The sequence below is a fragment of the Stomoxys calcitrans genome, chromosome 3 (genome assembly GCF_963082655.1).
Source record: "Stomoxys calcitrans chromosome 3, idStoCalc2.1, whole genome shotgun sequence".
Classification (NCBI taxonomy): Eukaryota; Metazoa; Arthropoda; class Insecta; order Diptera; family Muscidae; genus Stomoxys; species Stomoxys calcitrans.
The window spans coordinates 6,393,682-6,418,554 of record NC_081554.1 but is presented as its reverse complement, the minus strand read 5'-3'; the positions used below and the strand labels follow the sequence as shown (position 1 = coordinate 6,418,554).

At 36.2% G+C, this 24,873-nt stretch overlaps 1 protein-coding gene across 3 annotated transcripts in view; it reads right to left on the bottom strand.

Moving 5' to 3' along the window:
- LOC106080816 (transcription factor hamlet) overlaps nt 1-24,873 on the bottom strand; it is a 102,104-nt gene that overhangs the window by 40,229 nt on the left and 37,002 nt on the right. Inside the window, exons 1-3 of one of the 3 annotated variants that reach the window (XM_013242387.2) lie at nt 23,057-24,605; nt 22,739-22,971; nt 8,470-8,930 (exon numbers count right to left, since the gene is read on the bottom strand). In XM_013242387.2, coding sequence (XP_013097841.2) covers nt 8,470-8,930; nt 22,739-22,766 — 489 coding nt within the window. In that variant the 5' untranslated portion in view covers nt 22,767-22,971; nt 23,057-24,605. Of the gene's footprint in view, nt 1-8,469; nt 8,931-22,738; nt 22,972-23,056; nt 24,606-24,873 lie in introns of those variants that run through there. The other 2 variants (XM_013242389.2, XM_013242385.2) reach the window with 2 other exon arrangements.

Genomic DNA, 24,873 nt, shown 5'->3' with positions numbered 1-24,873 from the left:
AAATAACAAAGTAAAAAGTTTAATCATTAGGTGTTACAGCAAGTACACTGTAAAAAATAATAATAAGGGAAATAAAAAAACAAGTAAGAGCGTGCTAAGTTCGGCCGGGCCGAATCTTATATACCCTCCACCATGGATCGCCTTTGTCGAGTTCTATGCGCGGTATATCTTTTTAGGCAAACAAAGAATATTGAACTGTTATGCTATTGGAGCTATGTCAAGTTATATCGGAATTCGGACTATAAATGAATGCTAAACATTGTAGAAGTCATTGTGTATTATTTCAGTTCATTTGGATAAGAATTGCACCTTGTAGGGGTTAAAAAAGCAAAATCGGGAGATCGGTTCATATGGGAGCTGTATCAAGCTATTGAACGATTCAGACCATATTGAACATGTATGTTGTAGGTCATGAGAGAAGCCGTTGAACAAAATTTCAGCCAAATCGGATGAGAATTGCGCCCTCTAGAGGCTCCAGACGTCAAAATCCCAGATCGGTTTATATGGCAGGTATATCAAAACATGGCCCGATTTGAACCATACTTAGCGCAGTTGTTCAAAGTGATATCGAAGCATCACTTGCACAATTTCAGTGAAATCGGACGAGAATTGCGCCCTTTAGAGGCTCCAGACGTGAAGACCCAAGATCGGTTTATATGGCAGCTATATCAAAATATAGACAGATTTGAACCATACTAAGCGCAGTTGTTGGAAGTGATACCAAAACACCACGTGCAAAATTTCAGTCAATTCGGAGGAGAATTGCGCCCTCTAGAGGCTCAAGAAGTCAAGACCCAAGATCGGTGTATATGGCAGCTATATCAAAACATAAACCGATTTGATTGATTTAATACTTAGCACAGTTGTTGAAAATGATACCAAAACACCACGAGAAAAATTACAGTCAAATCGGATGAGAATTGCGCCGTCTAGATGCTCAAGAAGTCAAGACCCAAGATCGGTTTATATGGCAGCTATATCAGGTTATGGACCGATTTGAACTATTTTCAGCACAGTTGTTGGAAGTTATAGCAAAACACCTCATGCAAAATTTCATTCCAATGGGACGAGAATTGCGCCCTCTAGGGGCTCAAGAAGTCAAGACCCAAGATCGGTTTATATAACGGCTATATCAAAACATGGATCGATTTGAACCATACTTAGCGCAGTTTTTGGAAGTGATATCGAAACACCACGCGCAAAATTTCAGTCAAATCGGACGAGAATTGCGCCCTCTAGAGGCTCAAGAAGTCAAGACCCAAGATCGGTTTACATGGCAGCTATATCAGGTTATAGACCGATTTGAACTATTTTTAGCACAGTTGTTGAAAGTTATAGCAAAACACCTCATGCAAAATTTCATTCCAATGGGACGAGAATTGCGCCCTCTAGGGGCTCAAGAAGTCAAGACCCAAGATCGGTTTATATAACGGCTATATCAAAACATGGATCGATTTGAACCATACTTAGCGCAGTTTTTGGAAGTGATATCAAAATACCACGTGCAAAATTTCAGTCAAATCGGACGAGAATTGCGCCCCCTAGAGGCATAAGAAGTCAAGACCCAAGATCGGTTCATATGGCAGATATATCAAAACATGGACCAATTTGGCCCATTGACAATCCCAACTAACTTACACTAGAAGAAAGTATTTGTGCCAAATTTCAAGCGCTTAGCTTTACTTCTTCGAAAGTTAGCGTCCTGCAGGCGTGGATCCGGGCGATCACGGAATACGTGAGGTGGTGTGGTGGTAACACAATGACGTCGAGGGAGTGGGTCTTAGGGGAGTGGTATTAGGGGAGTGGTATTGAAAACATTTAAGGATTTTGCAAGTAGCACGGAATTCCTAACTAAAAATTTTCTTTTTAGAGTTTATTTTATAGATTTTAGAGCCGATTACTGGCTTAGGTGTATGTCCATAGTAGCATTGGGTGGATTAATATCTGCACCCTCTTTTCAACCTAACCTAACCTATGAAAATGTCAATGTTAAATGTTCTGATATTTCGCAAGAAAGAACTATTGCTGCCAAAAGTCCAATTTTAGTTTGTGCGAAAAAATAGGGACAGCTAGTCAGTTCTTTTAAAAATAGTGAAAATTCATTAAAAGCTTTTACTCGAATTGAAAAAAAAACAGTTCTTAGTTTTTATCTAAAAATTTAAAAAATTTTGTTCAGTGTATTCTCCATCTAATGTTGAAAAACGACAGCAAGCGCAAAGAGATGCTGGAAAAAAAACAGACTAAAAGTTTAAACTTTCAGTTTATTTTACTGAAGCTACCCAACATAGCAGCCTCATGCCCTTCTGTCCGTCCGTCCGCTAGTCCCATCTGTACATCAGTTCTTTGCTCACTAGACTTATGCACTCTTAATGGGCAGTTAAGTTGTTCCATGCGGCTTTGTTGATGCACATGTAGACTCTTGAGTTTGCTTTTTTTTGCTGCAAGCTTCGAGATTTGCTACTACTTCAGTCGGCGTTCGTTGTTGTGCTCTTATTGGACAACTCATTTGGAAAAACGTCGGTTGTTGTTGTTTTTTTTTTGGTGAAACAAAAAAAGCACTGAGGCTCCCGCTGTTGTTGCTGAGAACATTTTATTAAGTGGCTCGCTCATATGCCACCAGCAACACGCTCCAGAAATTATATTATTTAAATAGTATGTGAGAAGGTTTGTGATATACAAAAAAAAAGAAAGAAAAAACGCCAGAACAAAAAAACATCATCGTCATCTTTTACACAATGTGAAATAATAAAACAATTTTAAATTCAAATGCTGCCAACTTTTGTTGCCAGAGTTCTAAAGGAGCTTTGCTTAGAAGCACAAGAGCAGCATATGATGCTCTCTGGCCCTCTCTAATGCTCAGTGATTTCTAAAGAGGATTTTCAAGAGCTTGAAAATTAAATGGTGACACATGCATAAGCACTTACATGCACACACACACACGCACACACTCACACTCGCTAAAACATGCATTATTCTCATTTAGGCCCTACATGGAGTTGGAATGTGAAACTTACGATAGAAAATTTGACTTTGTCTTAAGGGGAAGGTATGGAGAGAAATTAAGTTACAGGATATGTTTAACTTCAAGCATTTTAAACTAAAGCATGAGGCAAATAAATTTATCGATTATAAGTTTTAAAAGCCGTAATTTGTCTGAGTTTGTAATAAATTCTTCAAGAAAGAAAAAACATTTTAGCCGGATGGGAGAAAGGACAAAAATATACTTTATAAACTTCAACTATAAATCTGGAAAAAAACTGAAATCTGTATATCTTTCTTATATATTGTGTTGCCCACAAAGTAATTGCGGAGTTTTTAAAAGAAAGTAAATGCATTTTTAAGAAAACTTAGCTTGAACTTTAATCAAATAAACTTTTTACACTTTTTTTCTAAAGCAAGCTAAAAGTAACAGCTGATAACTGACAGAAGAAAGAATGCAATTACAGAGTCACAAGCTGTGAAAAAATTTGTCAACGCCGACTATATGAAAAATCCGCAATTACTTTTTGGGCAACCCAATATATAAAACTCAATTTGTGTTTGTTTGTATGTTTGTTTGTCGGATTGTTTGAGTGTTCCGTATAGACTCAAAAACGGCTGAACCGATTACCTTGACATTTTCACAGATTGTGTAGGTTGGTCTGGAAGGAAACATAGGCTTTATAATCTTTTGTTATCGAGAGGGGGCGGACCCTCCCCCTTACCTTAGAGGTACTACTCAAAAATAAAAGTGGACCGAGCGGGACAATATGGGATTCAAATGAAAGGTATTCAATAGTAGAGTACGAATATCATGATAAAAGCCGGGTCCAAGTACTTGGGGAGCTTCCCCAGCCCCAAAACACCTTAAAATAGGTTTATTTGACAATCATGACAATATGGGACTCAAATGAAAGGTATTCGGGAGTAGATTACGAATATGGTCAGAAAGTAGGAACAGGCTTTATAATTTATTGATAACGTAAGGGAGCGGACCCTCCACCGTTACTTCAAAAACACCACCTAAAATCAAAAGTGGATCGAAATGGAGTGGAGTGGAGTGAAGTGGACCGATAAGGACAATATGGGATTCAAATGAAAGGTATTCAATAGTAGAGTACGAATATCTTGATAAAAGTTGGGTCCAAGTACCTGGGGACCGCCCAGCCCCAAAACCTCTTAAAATGGGTTTATTTGACGATGGGGACTCAAATGAAAGGTATTCGGTAGTAGATTATGAATACGGTCAGGAAGTAGGAATAGGCTTATACTTTATTGATAACGTAAGGCGATGGACCCTCCACCGTTACCCCAAAAACACCACCCAAAATCAAAAGTGGACCGAAATGGAGTGGAGTGAAGTGGACCGATAAGGACAATATGGGTATCACATAAAAAGTATGCGGGATTATATAACGAATCTGGCATACAAATTCATATCGAAGGATAGGGGGTCACCCCACCCCCATAAAAACGCCCCAAACGGGCACATTAGGCATATTTTGGCATATTGTGTAGGTTGGTCTAGAAAGAAACATAGGCTATATAATTTTTCGGTACCAGAAGGGGGACGGACCCTCCCCTTTTGCCAAAAACACAACCTAAAATCAAAAGTGGACCGATCGAGACAATATAGGTATTGTGTAGGTTGGTCTGGAAGGAAACAAAGGCTATATAATTTTTAAGTATCAGAAGCGGCGATTTTCTCGAAATTTTCGCATATTGTGTAGGTAAGTCTGGAAGAAAACATAGGCTATATAATTTTTCGGTATCAGAAGGGGGACGGACCCTCCCCCTTTTGCCAAAAACACAACCCAAAATCAAAAGTGGACCGATCGGGACAATATAGGTATCAAATGAAAGGTATTGGAGAGTAGACTACGAATATGGTATTGGTAAATTTGAATCTAAGTATCCATCGGGCCGCCCCAACCCCAAAACTCCCCCAAACAGACATATTGGACGCTCATTTCAATATGGGGCTCAAATGAAAGGTATTTGTGAGTGGATATCGAATCTGGCATACAAAATCAGATCGCAGTAGAGGGGGTCACGCCACCCCTCAAAAACGCCATTAGACCCATTATGACTATATGATACTGATACTGAACGGATTTTATTTAAATTTTCATAGTTTGTTTACGTTTGTCTGGAAGGAAATATAGGCTATATAATTTTTAGATATCGGCGGACCCTCCCCCTATCCCAAAAACGCCACCCATATACGAAAGTGGACCGATGGGCACAATAAGGGTATCAAATGAAAGGTATTGGAGACCAGAACACGAATATGGTATTAAAAATTGGGTCCAAGTACCCAGCGGGCCTTCCCAACCCCAAAACTCCACCAAACAGATATATTCGAATATCATGTCATGATGGGACTCAAATGAAGAGTATTAGGCAGTAGATTACAAATATGGCATAAAACATTAGGTCCAAGTAATGACAGGTCGCCCACCCCCAAATACCCCCAAATGGTCATATTAGCCGACCATGGCTATATGGGACTCAAATGAAAGGTATTTGGGATTAGATTACGAATATTACATTAAAATTTGCGTTCAAATCTATGTGGCGCTTTTTCTACTAAATATACGTCAAATGGGGTTTTCTGACCCATTATGACAATATGGGACTCAAATGAAAGGTATATGAGAGTAGAAAACGAATTTGATATCCAATTTTGGAGCCAAGTGTTTTGGGGTATACCCCAAAGCACCCCCTGAACTGAACTTCATTTCCGTTGGGATTAAAGCTATTTTCAGTGCAAAGTGTCGGTGGCCTTTTCAGCCCCAAAACACCCTCCAAACGGTTCATATTTACCGGTCATGGCAATATGGGGCTCAAATTTAAGGGATTTTGCAATGCTGCACAAATTTTATATGCATGTTTGAGTCGAAAGATGCCATTCCTCCCATAATGAGAACATTACCCTAATTAAGAACATTAGCAACAGGAAACGAGAAGGGAGAAATTCTCACTCATCAATATTTCGAGGAGTTACAAACAGAATGACGTATACCCCCATCCTGGGGTGGAGGTTTACAAATATACGGTTCACACGACAAGCATGGGTACTTGCAAAAGCCATTGATAGAATGAAATATGGGTTGCCCAAAAAGTAATTGCGGATTTTTCATATAGTCGGCGTTGACAAACTTTTTCACAGCTGTAATTGCATTCTTTCTTCTGTCAGTTATCAGCTGTTACTTTTAACTTACAAAAAAGTATATTTGATTAATGTTCATTCCAAGTTTTATTAAAAATGCATGTAATTTCTTTTAAAAAATCCGCAATTACTTTTTGGGCAACCCAATAAAATGAATAAAAACAAATCAATAAATGTTTTAAAGATGATTTGTAAAACAAATGGGCCAGTCAAAGTAAGAGAGGAATATCCGAGTTCATATAGAACCAAGGGCTATAAGAGTTATTTCAAATCCTTTCGATTAACATACTTGAATGGTTCACGTAGCCAGGAATGACAAAACCCTCGATTGAAAGATCAAGCGTAGGATGACATCTCTAAACTCGGTGTTGGATGTTGTGGTGTATAAGCTCACAAGACCGAAGCGCTTTGAGAAATGTTTCGCCTTTGGTCACCTAACTCTCCTAATAAAACCCTCCTTATTTCTGACATGAAATACCATAAACACCTACATATGTATCTTGTTCCCGTTTTACTTGATCTAAGCCTTCTAAATATCAGTTTTCCATGTTTTGCCATTGTCCGGGGAAAGATAATATTTTTGTAAACCTTGTCATCTTAGAACATCTTAAGATCATGTGACAGTCTTTTTTACAAATATAAAAAATTTAATAACTCAAATTTCAAAATACACATCTCCATGTGGCGAATACATTGCAACTTTTTGTCAACATCATTTTCAAAGGTTTTTTGTCATTGCAAAAAAAGGACGACATCTATAGAATATCACAACTAGCCTGATACATTGTTATGGCCAATTGATATGACAACAGGAGGGTAGGGTAGGAGAGGAGAGAAAGAAAACGGCTTAATCTCATCTGAATGCAGGATTAGCAGCTACAAATTTGTGCCTTGTGCTTCCTGTTTTGCCGTGGACTTAAGACTAGATCTAAATTGTGATGTCTTTAAAGAGATAAAGAAGGAAATCCTGTTTCACAGAGCGAGCGAGAAAGATGACAAAAAAAGGACTTTATCTTTAACACATTTGTGCCGAGATTTATGAAATGATTGTTTTTTGCCAGATTTAAATAAAACCATAACACAATTTGCACCTTTTTTGGCACATGAGAGAAGAAGACCCACAAGGCTGCAGGGAAAGATGAAATGCCAAATATGAAAAATAATATTTACTCATGCCCTTCAATGCTCAGCCAAATGTTTCAATTGCTAGTCTTGTTTTTCTATTTATTTGGTGGATGTTCACACTCTAAAGCCAACAAGGATAAGCAAAACAATGACAAGAGACAGCGAAAGCGATTGAATTTATTGAAACAACAAGAAATCGCCTCATCACCAGATAGACGATTTTTACCATCCTTAGGAGTCTCGAGTGCTTCACAAACACAGGCAATCAACTACCTAGCTAAGGCAGTGCTCTCAATTGAACTGTCTGTCCGACTGTCAATCTCCCTTGAATGTTTTTATTGCAGCAATAAAGGTGCTGCTACGGGATGATGCATTTCCGTGTCTGTGTGAATTGTTCAGAGTGTGACAAGCCCCTAATTGGAATTATCTTTCGACCGAATTTAAGCCTCATTTAGGGGACACTTTGTGGATTTTTTGTTTGTTGTTCCCTTGCTGGCTGTGTATGCGAAAGAAAATTAGCTCTGGTCTGCTCTGCTATCTGTTTGCGGCACACAACGATGAGCCCTTTTGGCTGCTGCTTTGTTGTTTTTGTATTATTGTCCTGCCGGATTATCCTTTAACGAATGCCATTGCACAGATTGTGTGTCCCTCCGCATTTCGCTTTTTGCCTGGCGTTAATTTCCTTATTGATTTGTCAGTCAGTCAAATTGAAGAGTATCACCAACCAGCCTGGCCATTGAAGCGTTTCCCTTAAATCTCTGGAGTCCTTTTAATTAAACATTTTTCCAATCACTTAATTTTCACCCAAATTTGAAGCGATTTTTTTTTTTTGCAACCACCTTAGATTTTGCCTTTTTCTCTCTGCAGTGGAATGTAAATAATTTTATTTCTGGTTACAGAATTTTGGGTTATGCTGTAACAGGATTAAGTTACAGCCGCCACATATGCTCATATACCTATAGTGCCGCACTGCTGTGCTGAATGCATGCGAAATACGATCTGCTTAAGGCAAAAATAAGTGAAAATTTTGCGCAAATTTTCATTGTTTTTTGCAGCAAAAAGGAAATCACAGATGTGAAAGGATTAACATTTTGGTGGCGATGATGAGGATGATGATGATGAGGTTCTTTGTCTGAGATTTATTTCCTACATTTGTTTCCCATTTCCCATGTCATCTTTACACCAATACTTACATCCAAGCCATTCGCTTTGTCCATGGACTCGCCCATGGCGAATGGTCCAAATCTTGTGCCACGTCGCAGATGTTGTTTGGCATAGACGCCATTCTCACGTGTCACCAAATCACAGATGGGTTCTTGCAGGCGAGCCATGCCCAGCAACAGACTCTCGGCTTGAAGTTTAGTCCTCAACAGCTGTTCCATGTGGGCGGGTGTATGATGCAAGCTATTCAAAAGTCCCGGCGGACTATTATTTAGGGAATTGGCCTCTAGACTTAGCGACCTATTGGGCGATTCACTGCCCCTATAGCCGTTGTGTTGCTGATGGTGATGATGATGATGATGGTGTTGATGATGATAGCCTCCAATGTCGGTGTTGTGTGTATTGAGGGCCAGGGGATGCCCAGAATTGGGTGATACCAAGTTGTGAGGAAATTGCTTGAAAGCACCCAATTCGTAGTCTTCACTAGTGCTGCCTGTAAATAAAAGAAAATAAAACAAAATTAAAAAAAAAATCACATAAAATATAATAAAGAAGTAAAACCGGGCCGAATCTTATATACCCTCTGCAATGGATCTCATTTGTCAAGTTCTTTGGCCGATGTCTCTTTACAGACAAACAAAGGATAAGAGATAAGAATTGCTATGCTATTTCAGCTATACCGAGTTATGAACCGATTGGGGCCATACTTGGAACAGTTGTTGGAAGTCATACCAAAACGACATATGCAAAATTTCAGCCATATAGGATAAGAATTGCGCCCTCTAGCGGCTCAAGAAGTCTAATCGGGAGATCAGTTTATATGGCGACTATATCAGGATATGGACTAATTTAGACAATACTTGACACAGTTGTTGGAAGTCAAAACAAAACACGTCACGCAAAATTTCGGCCAAATCGAATAAGAATTGCGCACTCTAGAAGTTCTAGAAGTCAAGACCCAAGATCGGTTTATATGGCAGCTATATCAGATTATGAATCGGTTTAAATCACACTTAGCACATTTGTTGAAAGTCGTAACGAAACACGTCATGCAAAATTTCAGTCAAATCGGATAAGAATTGCGCCCTCTATGGGCTCAAGAAGACTAATCGGGAGAGCGGTTCATATGGCAGCTATATCAGGTTATGGACTGATTTAGACTATACTTGGCACAGTTGTTGGGAGTCATCCCAGAACACTTCGTGCAAAATGTCAGCCAAATCGGATAAGAATTGCGCACTCTAGAAGCTCTAGAAGTCAAGACCTAAGATCGGTTTATATGCCAGCTATATCAAAACATGGACCGATTTGGCCCATTTACGGACAGACAGACATACATGGCTAGATCAACTTTAAATGTCATAACGATCAAGAATATATACACTTTATGGGGTCTTAAACGTATATTTCGATTTGTTACAAACGGTGGAGCGTATAAAAAGAAGTGAACATCTGAGACCGGTTTATATGGGATCTATTGGGTTGCCAAAAAAGTAATTGCGGATTTTTCATATAGTCGGATTTTTCAAATCTCCTAGTCGACTACGAACAAAACTTACAAAATTGTTTAAGTAGAGAGAGTGACAGAGAAAAATCCGAGAGCAAGCAAAAAAAAAAATAAAAAATATTCTTTCAAACATTGACAAATGTCACTAGAAATCAATTACGGAACTAGTTTGTTGGAATTAGTAGAAGAACTAGTTCCAGGGTCAACTAGTTACTCCAAAGACAAACCTCTGTTGAAATTCAACAGTTGTTTATACTGCAAATGTAAGAGTAATTATCAACAAATGATGAGCGCAAATCTTAACAAAATCGCAGCTATAAATGAAATCAGCCTTAACGAAATCTGTGAAATTATTAAGGAATCTTATCCAAAACAAAACAGCCGTAAACCATCTTTTAATTCAAAGCATAAATGGCATAATAATAATTGCAATTTAGCAAGAATTAATACCTTCAAGCTGCTGAAAATCTACAGAAAAACGGGTATTTTAGAAGACAAACGCCGGTATATATCAGCTCAGAAGCATTATAGAGCCATATGTAATAGCAGTAAAGAGGTGTACTACAACAACATGGCTAATAACCTCAATTGTATAAGGAACTCCAAGGAATGGTGGAAAACGGCTAGAGAAATGCGCAACCAACACAATCTTGTATCCTCTAACATAACCCCCGAAGTATTTAGATCCTATTACGAAGGTTTATTAAATAACTCTGAAGAAATCACCCTTATCTATTATGCCCCTTTTTATAAAGAAGATTCTGATTTAGATGGACCGTTTACTATGATCGAACTGAAGAAAATTTTGGCAAGTGTAAAAACTAATAAAGCTCCAGGGGAAGATAGAATCCCTTATGAATTCTTCATGAATGCCACTGATCAATTTCATAACCAGCTTCTAAATACATACAATAGATTGTATACGAATGGAAAAATCGATCCTATATTTTCGAAGACCATTATTTTCCCAATACACAAAAAAGGAGATCTGAATGAAGCATCAAATTATAGAGGCATTTCGTTCATGAACTGTGCAGCTAAGATTTTTATGGGATTAATGAACGAAAAGCTATACAACTGGGTTGAACAGAACAAAATCCTAACCGAATTTCAATCTGGTTTCCGCAAAAATTATGCAACAACCGATAATATATACAATCTAGCATCTATCGTTAACCTAAAATTGAGCGAAAAGAAAAAAGTATATGCTTTCTTTGTAGATTTCAAGGCAGCATTTGATAATATATCGAGACAAGCCCTTATTTATAAGCTTTTTCAAATGGGTATATCATATAAATTCGTTAGATTGGTAGAACAAATGTACAACAATACCCAATCAGCTGTGTGGAACGGAAAAGAAATATCCGAATATTTTGAAACAACGAAGGGTGTTAAACAGGGTTGCCTTTTATCACCATTATTATTCACACTCTACATAAATGATTTGCATGATTATATTGAAGGCGGATTATGTGTGGAATCTATCAATATAAGATTACTTCTATATGCAGATGATATTGTGCTGCTAGCTGATGATATTAAAATCCTACAGAATATGATAGATAAATTAGAATTATACTGCAAAAGATGGAGCTTAGAAGTGAATATAAGCAAATCGGAAATAATGGTTTTCAGAAATGGAGGAAAGCTAAGCAAGTACGAGAAATGGACATACAAAGGCAGGGAGATAAAAATCTGCAACGAATTTAAATATTTAGGAGTAGTATTTACACCCAAAATGAAATTTCATAAACATGTGCAAAACAGAAATAATGAAGCAAAAAACGCAATAAATTCTATATGGAAACAATTTATGGAAAGAAATGATATAAATATGAATAACAAATGGAAGGTATTTTTAGCTGTTTGCAGATCCATTCAAACGTATGCTGCTCAAGTTTGGGGATACTCTTATTTTGAAGAAGTTAATACACTGCAGAGATATCTTTTGAAACGGATTTTGAGAGTACCAAGTTTTACTCCAAACTACGTGTTGATGCTGGAAACAGATGTAGAAGATACCCAGATTTATACTCTGGGATTACATTTGAAGTATATAGAGAAAACACAGTATCACCATGAACCATGCAGGCTCCCGAAACAATTATCTAATATTATATTGGAGAAAAATACATTTTGGGCAAAAGAAATAGCTACCCTGTCGCAAAACTTTAACATACAATGGGACCAATCCACTTCATGTTTAGCTAACTGGAGGGCATTTTGCAAAAATTTACTCAGCAGCATAAAAATGCGACTACATGAGGAGAGACTATGGAGACAACAGAACTGTCAGAGTCTGCGAATTTATAAATATTTGAATCCAAACCGAGCTCAGCTTTACCTGAACGATAAAAATTCTTACAATAAGATCGTATGGATATTCAAAACACGCAGTGGAATGATTCCTTTGGGGTATAATAAATTTGATTCCGATACATCGAGTAGAGAGTGTAAACTATGCAATTTGCGTGAGATCGAAACAATACAACACTTTCTGGGAAAATGTCCTGTACTTCAAGAATTCAGAATGTTATCATTTCAAAGACCAATATTAAATGAGGAAGAGGTGATTAGAGTACTTGATGGCGAAGAAGAAGAAGACTGGGATAGGTTGGCAAACTATATGGAAACCACTTATAAATATAGAAACTTTTTAATGAATGAATTCGATTAACTTAAATTTGTTTTATATATAACGCGATAGACGTAATTATTACATTATCGCAAATTCCAACTACTTCTAAAATTGATTTTTTTTTTTTTTTTACTGCAAATGCAAATTTTGCCCGTAAACATTCCACTAAGGAACAGGAGCAAACTTCTCACATATCAATGAGTGCAATCCGATTCAAGTTTAAGCCCAAATTAAGGGACCTGCATTTTATAGTCGAGTTCGACGGCGTGCCGCAGTGCGACACTTCTTTGGAGAGAAGTTTTACATGGCATAGTACCTCACAAATGTTGCCAGCATTAGGAGGGGAAAACCACCGCTGACAACTTTTTCTGAAGGTCTCGCCAGGATTCGAAGCCAGGCGTTCAGCGTCATAGGCGGACATGCTAACCTCTGCGCTACGGTGGCCTGAGAGTATGAAAAAGTGTTCCTGATTACTTTGTAGCTAGTGGGTAAACAGGTTTGGAACTAGTAGCCTGGGAGTGGTGCACAAAATGAAAATGAGACTGTATGTGTGAGAGGTTCTCTTAAAAATTTAATAATTCTCTCTATCAGTGAAAAATAGTTTATTTGAGATTTTTAATCATAAACATAATATTAAGGAAACTCTAATAGTTTTCCTTTTCTTTCTAATATTAAATCAGAAGAATTAAAACAGAAAACAAGTAAGAGCGTGCTAAGTTCGGCCGGCCCAAATTTTATATACCCACCACCATGGATCGCATTTGTCGAGTTCTATGCGCAGAGAATATTGAATAAAAACTGTAGTGCTATTGGAGCTATATCAAGTTATAATCAGATTCGGGCCATAAATGAATGCTGAACATTATAGAAGTCATTGTAGAAGTCATTGTGTAATATTTCAGTTCATTCCGATGAGAATTGCGCCTTGTAGGGGTCAAGAAGCAAAATCCGGCGATCGGTTTATATGGGAGCTGAATCAAGATATTGACCAATTCAGACCATATTAGACCCGTATGTTGAAGGTCATAAGAGAAGCCGTTGAACAAAATTTCTGCCAAATCGGATGAGAATTTCGCCCTCTAGAGGCTCAAGAAGTCAAGATCCCAGATCGGTATAAATGGCAGCTGTATGAGGTTATGTACCGATTTGCGCCATAATTGCACAGTTATTGGAAGCCATAACAAAACACATCATGCAAAGTTTTAGCCAAATCGGAGGAAAATTGCGCGCTCTATTGGCTCAAGAAGTGGAGTTAGCACAGTTGTTGGTATAATACCTCATTAGGTATTATGCCAATATTTCGAGGTCTTACAAATGGAATGAAGAAATAAGCTAACCTCCATCCTATGATGGAATGCATAACTAGGATTTGTAGTGTTAGTTAATTTTGTATTTTTCTTATGGACGGCACGCTATTTTCCACATTTCGTTTCCGATACCTTAAATAATTGTTGTAAGTTAGCTAAGGTTATTTTGGCGCCCCGGTAGCCTTGTTGGTAGCGTTCTGTGATTGCTACACCACTATTATGGTGCAGGGTATTATAACTTAGTGAATTAGTTTGTAACACCCTAAAGAAAGAGAGATAGACCCATTGATAAGCGTACCGATCGACTCAGAATCACTTTCGGATTCCGCTGTCTGTCCGTCTGTCTGTCTCTCTGTCTGTCTGTCTGTCCGTCTCTCCATGTTAATTTGTGTACAAACTACAGGTAGCAATTTTTATCCGATAGTCCTCAAATTTGGTATGAGCGTTTTTCGGCCTATTGAAATTGGAAAAATCGGTTTAGATCTGGATATAGCTCCCTTATATATGTTGGTCCGATTTTCAGTAATAATGCAATAAAATGGTCACTTGTTAATTGATTCTCTCGAAACTTGGCAGAAAGGATTTTCTTATGACTCCTAATGTTTCAGGTGAATTTCATTGAAATCGGTTTAGATCTGGATATAGCTCCCATATATATGTTGGTCCGATTTTCAGTAATAATGCAATAAAATGGTCATTTGTTAAGCGATTCTCTCGAAATTCGGCAGAAAGGATTTCCTTATGACTCCCAATATTTCAAGTGAACTTCATTGAAATCGGTTTAGATCTGGGTATATCTCCCATATATATGTTGGTACGATTTTCAGTAATAATGCAATAAAATTGTCATTTGTTAAGCGATTCTCTCGAAATTTGGAAGAAAGGATTTTCTAATGACTCTCGACATTATTGGTGATTTTCATGGATATCGGTTCAGATTAAGATATAGCTTTCACATTTATATATCACCCGATTTTCACTCCTAGAGTCACAGCTAGCCCATTTATTGACCCATCTAGCCAAAACTTTTGCAAAACGCTTTCCTCGACGACTACCGCTGTATCTGAGTAGTTTGCTGAAATCGGTTCAGATTTAGGTATAACTCCCATATATATGTTCGTCCGATTTTGACAAATTTTGCAAGAAAGTGCTCATTTTTTAACTGATTCTCTCGAAATTTTGCAGGATATAGCAGTCACATATGTATATAGATTTTCACCCCAAAAGTGACAACAAGCGCATTGTTTGACCACTCTTGCCAACATTTTGCTCAACGCTTTCCTCGACGACTACTGCATTTTCCGAGAAGTTTGCTCGAAATCGGTTCAGATTTAGATATAGCTCCCGTATATGTGTTCGTCAGATTTTGGGTAATTTGCAATAATGTTGTCAACTGTCAGCCGTAGTTATTACAGTTTGAACATTTGTGCAGAATTGGATATAGCTCCCATATTGTTCTTATAGGGTAGGTATCGAGTATTATACAGTCGGCACCGCCCGACTTTTGCCCTTCCTTACTGGTTTTCGTTTTTGAACTGAACTTTTCAAGTGCCTTATATGCGATTCCCTTAAAAATGACTTGAAAGTTTATAATAAAAACGATTACCATTCGAAATACTTGTCCATACTTAATATGGTACAAATGCCCAAATAGATAATGATAAGACAACCGTAAATTTGTTGTTTCTTCCGTACAACATTTGTTATTGGTCATAACAACACCTAACCCAAACCGACTACTATCACTAAATAATCTGACAATAGAGTTAATAGGAAAATTGGCATTATCACAGGATGTCCATCAATATGTTGCCTATGGTGATTGTCTAGAGTTTGACTAATATGTGAAGTGGATGATGACGTTGTGTCTTCCAATAGGGAACAGATACCGCCAATGTTGTGAATTGGGTAGTGAATTTTTGTATTTGTTTGTGAATTTGGTATCTCTAAAATAGATTGAATTCAATCATCAATGCCTTGGCTTGTTTAGAACACAACACAAATATCAGTGATTGACAGCTTTGAAGTGATGACAGACAATTGGCAGGCAACTAAGTTCAAGACAATAAGAAGCTTTTTTTTTTGGGGGGGGCTATCAGTAAAGTTGGAAAAAAGGATCTCTGATAGACACTGCAGCTATCTTTTGAAGAGCTCTTTTCCGTAAGACGTTGAACGAAAACATTTTGCAATAACCAAACATTAGGGTTTGAAATAATAGCACACTTATTTTATTTTAAAGACCTCACACCATGTTTTTGGTTTTTGTAGTTAAATATTTGCTTTTGTTTTCTTGTTAATTAGGCGCTATAAACAAGTGTTTTGTCTTTGTATTTTCCTTGTTATTGTTATTTCAAAGGATTTTTGTTGTTTTGTTTTTGGTAGTGTCCTTGAGCCATTGTGTAATATCTTACATTGATCCTTTAGCGGTTTACCGCTCTATAAACACACGCACACACACACATTCATCTCTATTGACACTCCCCGTGTTTGTTTGTGGCAAAGTGTGAAGATCTTGCTGTTGTTTACCAGTGACGATGATGATCATGAGGTTTTTATGATGGCATTGTTAACAAGAAAAGTAACAACACTCCAAGTTCTTGTAGATTTCTTACCACAATTTTTTGAACTTGGCCTAATTGAGCTATCAAGTGATGTGCAAGATTAGCACTTGTTTTCTGTGAAATGTACCTATTCGATGTAAGCCACTTGAGTAAAGTTACAAAATAAATATTGGTAAAGGCCGTAGGTAGGTGATGAGGAACTCAATTGTGGTTATGTGGAGAGGAATTACACAAAAAATATACATAGCTTAAGAAGGAACTTTAATAGGGAACATTTTTTAAAGATTTATTACAAAGCAACTCAGACGCATATTAATGAAAAATATATTTTATATATTTGAGGTAAACTTTAAACTGTCGGCCAGTGTTGTAAATAATGGACTGCTGATATCACATCTGGTCGTAGAGACACTGATGATGCACAATGCAGGCAACGTCAGAAAAACACAAGACAAACTTCACCAAAGCCAGATACCACAGCACCATCCATTGTATGATGCGTTTCGATTTCTTGGTTAAGGAGATCTCATCGGATGCTTTTAGGTTCAAGGACCCGTACATTGGTAGGTTGTACTTATACCGAATTCATTGCAAAAACGCCTTTAGGATATTAGTATGAACGACACTAAGCAAGCACGACACCCTGTCTAATAGCTGTTCTTTTTCCAATGCATGTATTTGTGTGTTTTAGTGACAGTTTTTTTTTGTCCCCGCAACTGATACCACACTTTCAAATGTGTTTCTAGGTATTATGACACCTCATTTTTTTTATTTTACCTCTACTCTGCCCCACTTAAATTAAATCTGTTTGCCAATCATTGTAATAAAATTCTAAATGATTCACTCCTAAGCTTGGGTATTGGCCAGATGCTGTTGCTGTTTTCGTTTTTCAAAGCATCCATTCACCATCTCGTTGTTGTGGTCGATAAGATTTCAAAATAGAATGCATGCAGCAATTTTGTGGTCCTATTGAGTTGCATAAGTTGATTTTATAACTAAAATTGTGAGGTTGAGTTTTGTGTTGGGGTAAATTTGAGCTGTAAGTAATAGAGCATTAATGGCAGCAGGTTTGATGCAGATGAAGATTTTTCTTCAAAACCGTCGGCATTGGCCGTCAGTCTCCTACAAAAAACAATCGGCGATGAATGAGTCCTAATTGCCACGTGGCGCTAACCTCTAAGCATGTCCACCTAAGACGCCGATCGCCTAGGTTCAAATCCCGGTGTGAACATCAGAAAAATTTTCAGCTGTGGTTATTCCCATACAAATGCTGGCTACATTTGTGAGATATCCTGTCATGTTCAAACTTCTCTAACAATTGGTGTCTTAAAGGAGACCCCTTTTCATTGATCTTAAACATTAATCGGACTGCACTCATTGATATGAGAGTAGTATTCCCTGTTCCTTAGAGGAATGTTCATGGGCAAAATTGCAATTTTTTCGAGGCAATTGTCAGTTCGTAGAAGAGACGGATTGAGTAAGAGAGAGGCAAGTGAAATGGTTTCCCTTTCCTTTCCCATACTTTTTTTAACTGAATTTTGTAGCATGAATGTATGCATCGGGACTTCTTTCGTTTTCATCAGTGTTGATGGGCACAATCACAGCCCCGTATGCCTTTATGTTCTTGTGAGCATACGTGAGTGAGTGAGTGTTTGCCCATCGCTGCTTTAAAAGAACTCATTTTGTCTTAAGTCCCCTAAAAGCATGCTGCATTTTGATGCTCTAATGTAAGGAAATTTTGTAAATAAGCCGAATATTCTGTTCAACTTTCGGAATTGTTGCGAAAAACTTTAACAAAATATAATAATTTTTTAAAACATAAATACACGAATTTTTTATGCAAACTCAATGTCACATTCATAAAACGCTAGGATTAATTGTTTTTAAGGCAAATACATCTGACACAAAGGGTTATCCAAAAACCACTGGTATATCTGTCAAACTAGAAGTGATAGCTTCATGATATTTGTTTTATTACCAGCTCCGTATAATGTTTACAAGCCACCAAAATCAATTGCTTCTGATTTCATTTTAAAATTAGGTAATTCGTGAAGAATGGGTTGAATTTCCGAACATCGTATTATCTGACGGGAAAAATTTCCCAATCAAACACCCAAATGGAGCGTGTTTACTTAACCGAAAGAGAGTATTTCGCGAACCACTACGTCCCTAATCCTGGGGCTGACAAAACATGACTTAGGACTTCTAATAGGAATCTTGACTGGTCATTACAACGCCAGGTCTTTGAGAGAGGCAGACTACTGCAGGATGTGCGATTACGAGGTGAAGTTGCAGACGGTCGAGCACCTATTGTGTCACTTCCCCGAAATTGCGACGAGAAGACAGGATAATGCGTGAACATCTCTATCCAAAAAGGCTCTTATCTCTTTTGTCATTCTGGAGTTCTGTAGAGGCCTGAATTGGCTGATTGAATCATACTCTCGACGGTCAATTGTTTGACATAACAGGACTTTAAAATCATTAAAGAGTAAAAAAAATATTTGTAAATTTTAGATAATACTTCAATGTTGTTCACGACAATAAGGATATTTTAAATCAGTTTTATTGTTTGCAATAGTCATTGCCTGAATTTTCCTAAATTAAGCATTGCAGACCTTAAGTTGTCGACATGTTAGAACTTAAACTTTTATTGATACATCACAACAAAAGCACTGCTTTCTTTCCTATTATCTTCGAGGTTATCGCAATACTCGCTTGATTCATCTTCAGAATAGTAACAGGAAATTTCCTCAAATATGTTATCTCTTGGTTCCTTGTCTATGCATATGACATTTGAATTGGGTTTTATGGTATAGATAAATTTGGGCTTAGAGAGACAATTGTTTTTGAATATTATAATATACTGGAATATTAATATATCTTAATCTCATTTGGGCCAACTGGCATTTGATCACAAAAATCATTTTGTGCTTTGTATTATGGTTTGGGCGATAGAAAATTTGTCGTTTTAGGCGAAATAATGCTACGCCGGCCACTGTACTGAAATGGTCCAAAATACCGGCAGATCATATTCGTGCAGTTTGTCACTTGTTTTTGACCGAATCAGAGCAATTATCAAGGAAAGTATGGTCACTACCGAGCAAAAATGTGAATGGACTATGAAATTTAGGTAACTTTCACACATTTTTGTCATTTAAATCAATAACAAATATTTTCACACAAACAAATGTGGTATTTTCAATTGGTAGCACAAAAAGTTTTATTGCGAAATATACATTTTTTTAGCGGAATTTTATAAAATAAGTTCAGAGAAAAAAAAAATTGACTGGCCGAGGGGTTTGGACTTGATTTTTCAAGTACTTAGGTTAGGTGAAGATATTAATCCACCCTTTGTCACAATGATCATACACCTTAGCCAGTAATCGGTTTGTTGTGCGGTCTAAAAACTAAAAAGTGAATGGATGAAAATCGTCATTAAGGTAATGAAATCCTTTTGCACTGATTTGTTGTTCAATTAAAAACATAAAAGTTTTACCGTTTTTCAAAAACTTTTTTGTTGATTTATTCTATACTGGCTTAGAATGCATAGTAATATATATCATTAATTACTGTAATTTACTTTTATTTAAGGAAACCAAAAAAATGACAAAACTGATAGCAATAAAACTTTTCATTGCATTAATGAAAAATTTCTTTGCATCCATGAAAAGTTTCATTGAGTTAATGAAAACACTTTAATGAAACGCATTCATTGATGCGATGACGCATTTTCTTTTAAGTGTATGATCGTTACACATATGTTACAGCATATGGATCATTTCAGAAAAAAATATGCATGGGTATTCGAGATCATAACAGAATGGAAATAACACGAATGGAAATTGCCAATTGGCTAGACACTCAGGAAGTCAACTATGCAGAAAACAAAATTGCTGAAATATTTTCAATCAAAAATTTAATTTAAAATTGTTTTCAATAAAAAATTTATTGATTTAATGACTATTGAAATTTTTGTCATTTTCGATTAAAAAATTTTTTGATTCCATTTTTAATTGAAGTCTTCAATTTAAAAATTAATTGATTCAATATTTCTTTTAATCGAATTCTAAAACGACGAATGGAAATTGCGAATTTGGAAGAGGATCAGGAAGTAAACTACGCAAAAAAAAAATTGCTGAAATATTCTCAATTAAAAATTTAATTGAAAATAAAATCGCTTTCAATTAAAAATTTAATTGATTCAATCATTATTTAATTGAATATGATTTTTTTTTTTCAATTACAGCCGTGACTGCAATTTTTTTCATTTTCGATTAAAAAATTCATTGACTCAATTTTTAATTGAATCTGATATTTTTTGAAACTGATTGAAAATTTTGAAGTTTTTAATTAAAAAATTAATTAATTCAATATTTCTTTTAATCGAATTCTAAAAAGTTAATCAACACGAATGGAAATAGCGAATCAGGGAGTCAACTACACAGAAAAAAAATGCTGAAATATTTCCAATTAAAAATTTAATTGGAAATAAAATCGTTTTCAATTAAAAAATTAATTGATTCAATCATTTTTTAATTGAATATGATTTTTTCAAATACAGCCGTGATTGAAATTTTTGTCATTTTCATTTAAAAAGTTAATTGATTCAATTTTTAATTGAATTTAGGAATCTTATTAAAAATTTTGAAGTTTTCAATTGAAAAATTAATTAATTCAATAGTAATTTTTAATTGAATTCTAAAAAATTTTCAAGTATGGTGCTTCAGTAAATTCAATTAAAAGCCATTTGGTCCCCTACAATATGAAAGGGAAGGAGATTTCAAAAACCCCAATGTCCCACATTTTGACAAATCTAAATCAGTATCGTGGCAGCCTATTCTACGTGCCAGATTAGCACCAAGGAGACCTTTATCGGCCAAGAGCTGCCCACACAATGCACCTCAAGTTCATATTCCTGGAGGTAAACATCTGTGTCCCAAATATAGAAATAAACCGTAATTTTCAAAAACTTTCAGTCATTTTTTAATTTAGTTAATTAAAAAATTAAATGACAATTTTGAAAATTTCAATTGAATGAATTATTTAATTGAATGAATTAAAAATTAATTGAAAACTTCAAAAATGTAAATCGTTTGTGTAACTTTTTTTATTTGAAAAATTTTTCAATTACTTTTTCAAAAACGTTGATTGATATTATCATTTTCGTGATTGAAGCAGTTTCATTTAAAAAACTTATTGGATCACTCAATTTCTTGATATTTTATAACTCAATTTCGTGATATTGCAAATTTACCATGAATATTCCATTAAGAAACTATCCCATCCGTCCAACATCAAAAATAAGTTTTTGTATAAAATTTCGTTCGAAAGTTAGTTAACAGACTGACTGACTGATTATATGCTTAACTGGTACTTAAACCAAAAGTTCAAGGCACCACCAAATCATTGAAGAGAGGATTATGAGAATAAAGTTTTAAGACAGAAGTTTCTAAATTAAATTACATTTTCACTCGTCATTAGTTTACATCTACTTTGTTCAACTTTTTCAATAATAAACGAATCGCACATTTGAAACACTTTGTTCGTTGCCTGCAACAGTGATTATCGCTCGCGATTGTGAGTATTACAGACAGGCAAAACTATGTAGTTAAAAGGAGCTTGTTGAAAGTTTTAATTTTCCTAATATTTTTATCTTAGTGGATTTTTTATTTTATTTAATCCCCTTTTATATTAGTTCATGTTATCTTTTTATTTTATTTTATTTTATTTTATTTTATTTTATTTTATTTTATTTTATTTTATTTTATTTTATTTTATTTTATTTTATTTTATTTTATTTTATTTTATTTTATTTAATTTTATTTTATTTTATTTTGTTTTGTTTTATTTTATTTTATTTTAATTTATTTGTTTTTTTTTATTTTGTTTTATGTTTGCTTTAGTTTAAAATAAAACTTTGTAAGCTCTGTACCCCTCACAACTATATGTTTACAACTTTGTCCATAAGAAAGGCCGACGGCGGAAGCATATGTAATTCCTAGTATTTGCTATTTTTGTTGTAACTCTGAATCTACAAAGGGATATTCCAACCCAAAACTTTTGCGGTACCACATAGGCATACGCATGAACTTGCAATGTCTGTTTTCCAAGTATATTTTTTGTATTTTTAAAATGTTTAAGCTATCAGTTATTCACTTTAGGTCTTTCGGACCACTTTGAAGGATATTTCATGTTAAGTGAGCGATTTTAAATAAATGTCCTTTTGTTGACCTCATATATTCACATGTATCTTTATTTCAACATTTCTTAACAATTTCTGCCACATACCTGAGACAGCATATCTATCGAATATCATATTGCCGCTTTAATCCAATTCTCAGAGAGTTAGTAAAATTGATAGATTTTAGAATTTGTTTTATTGTTTTGACACTCTTAAATTTTTCATTTGCTCATTCATAGATTTGAGATCATCATTCTTTAATCCTTTGGTGTTTTACTTATTTCTTGTTATTAAATATGATTTATGTGTGCGGCGAGCATAAGGTTTCACTTAACAATTTCTTAAAAAAAAATATCACAATTATTTATTTAAATTTTTTTTTTCGATATTTTTAATTCAATATTTCAATATATTGATGGACTGACTTTTCCGTTAACTTTTATTCCGGTACCATTGATTGCAGTTGTATGCTTAATTTTATTTCGTTTTGGCTTTGTAGACGAGAGAGACGAGCGCCCTACGTCTTACGTCAAATTCACAAACGGAACTGAATGACTAGACCACCGACAAACCACAACCAACGAAAAATCACACACACATAAACACAAAACACACAGCATTGATGGGCATAGACTCAGTAACAGATTCATTCATTGAAACTGATATTTTTGGGGGAGAGATGTGATGATGACGACGACGACAACGACAACGACGATGATGATGATGAGTGAGGATGAGGCTCGTGAACCTCTCTCTCACTCTCTAGATTTGGCTTGAGCTATCTCTCGCCTTGCAATTCGATTCGCTGTAAAAGTCAATGACTAGGATGGCTAAGATATGGTTACGGATTGCCTGATTTCGGGAGCAGTGCTTACTACCACTGCACAGATTCACGGATGCGTAGAGCGCGCGCGACGTTATCGGAAGTCGGTCGTTGTGTGTTTGCGAGTGTAACTGCACGAGTTTGTGATGATGAGGACACAGAGCCAGAGGTTGGTCGTAACAGCGAGAGCAAAGCAAACTAAAGATGTGATATGAGTTGTGTTGCCGTGTTTTTCGTGTGTGTTGTTGTTGTTTTTGTCCTGATATCTGTGTATCTGAGCTGATGAGTTCGTTTTGAGGAAGCAGCGATGATTCCGTTGATGTCTTTGGACAAATAAACACAACGCAATGCAATGCAAACAACCACGATTTGAGTAACATACAGAAAATGCCAGCATGGATGATGATGGTTGGCTGGTGGTGGTGGGTTTAGCCATGAATGGTTGTTGGTTGGATGCTTGGCCAGAGACTCATCATCATACTCATCATATGCTGTTGTTGAGAGGAGGGTAGTAGCACTAGCAAAAGGACATACACTGACACTGACACAGTCACAGCCATAGACACTCAAATGCGTGTGTTCATTTATAAATGGGATGTTTTCACAACCATCTGCCTCTCTTAAACACTCAAATGTGGTCACACACACACACACACATCCGCATATAAACGCTGACAGAGGGACAATCTCAGAGATACTCTCACATCATTTCAAGAATCCACTCACAGTAGGGGTTGAAACAATCATTGTTCCCCGTTGCCTTTGTTGTTGGTTTTTCTTTACATTCAAGTTGCCCATTAAGGCTCATTATTTTCGGTAACGAGAAAAAAAAGATTCTGATTTGACAAGGAATTTTAGATAAAATTCTTCATTTCAAAATAAGAAAGAGTAAAGCTCTCTCATTCTCTTAGTATTGGAATTAAGAAAGAAAGATAAAATTTTTATTAAAATTATTTGATCACTTTTGTAGAGGAGTTTTTTCACGATGGTTGGCTTTTGTTTTTAAAGTTTTGTCTGCCGCCTTCGTTGCGTGATCTTTTAAGTTAAGTGGAATGTTTTAAACTAAATGACTACCATGGACGATGGCGATGATGTCTCTGCCATGCGACGATTTGCTAATTCTGCGGCAGCATACGGACTCCACGTAGAGTTTATCGGGCCATTCGCTTCGGTTACACAACCAACAACACTGAACAGAGATTATATTAAAAAAAGATACATAACTTTATTTTCGATTTCCCCAACCTCAAAACCACCCAACATATTTCAGGCCACTTGACGCAAACAAAACCACCCCCCTCCCTGCCCCTGGCCACAATTTTCCAACCAACCCCTGGCTTTGACCTCCCCCCTCCCCCCGGCACAACCACCTCCCTTTAGAATAAACTTTAACAAGGGGGAGATGGAGACCAATGTGGG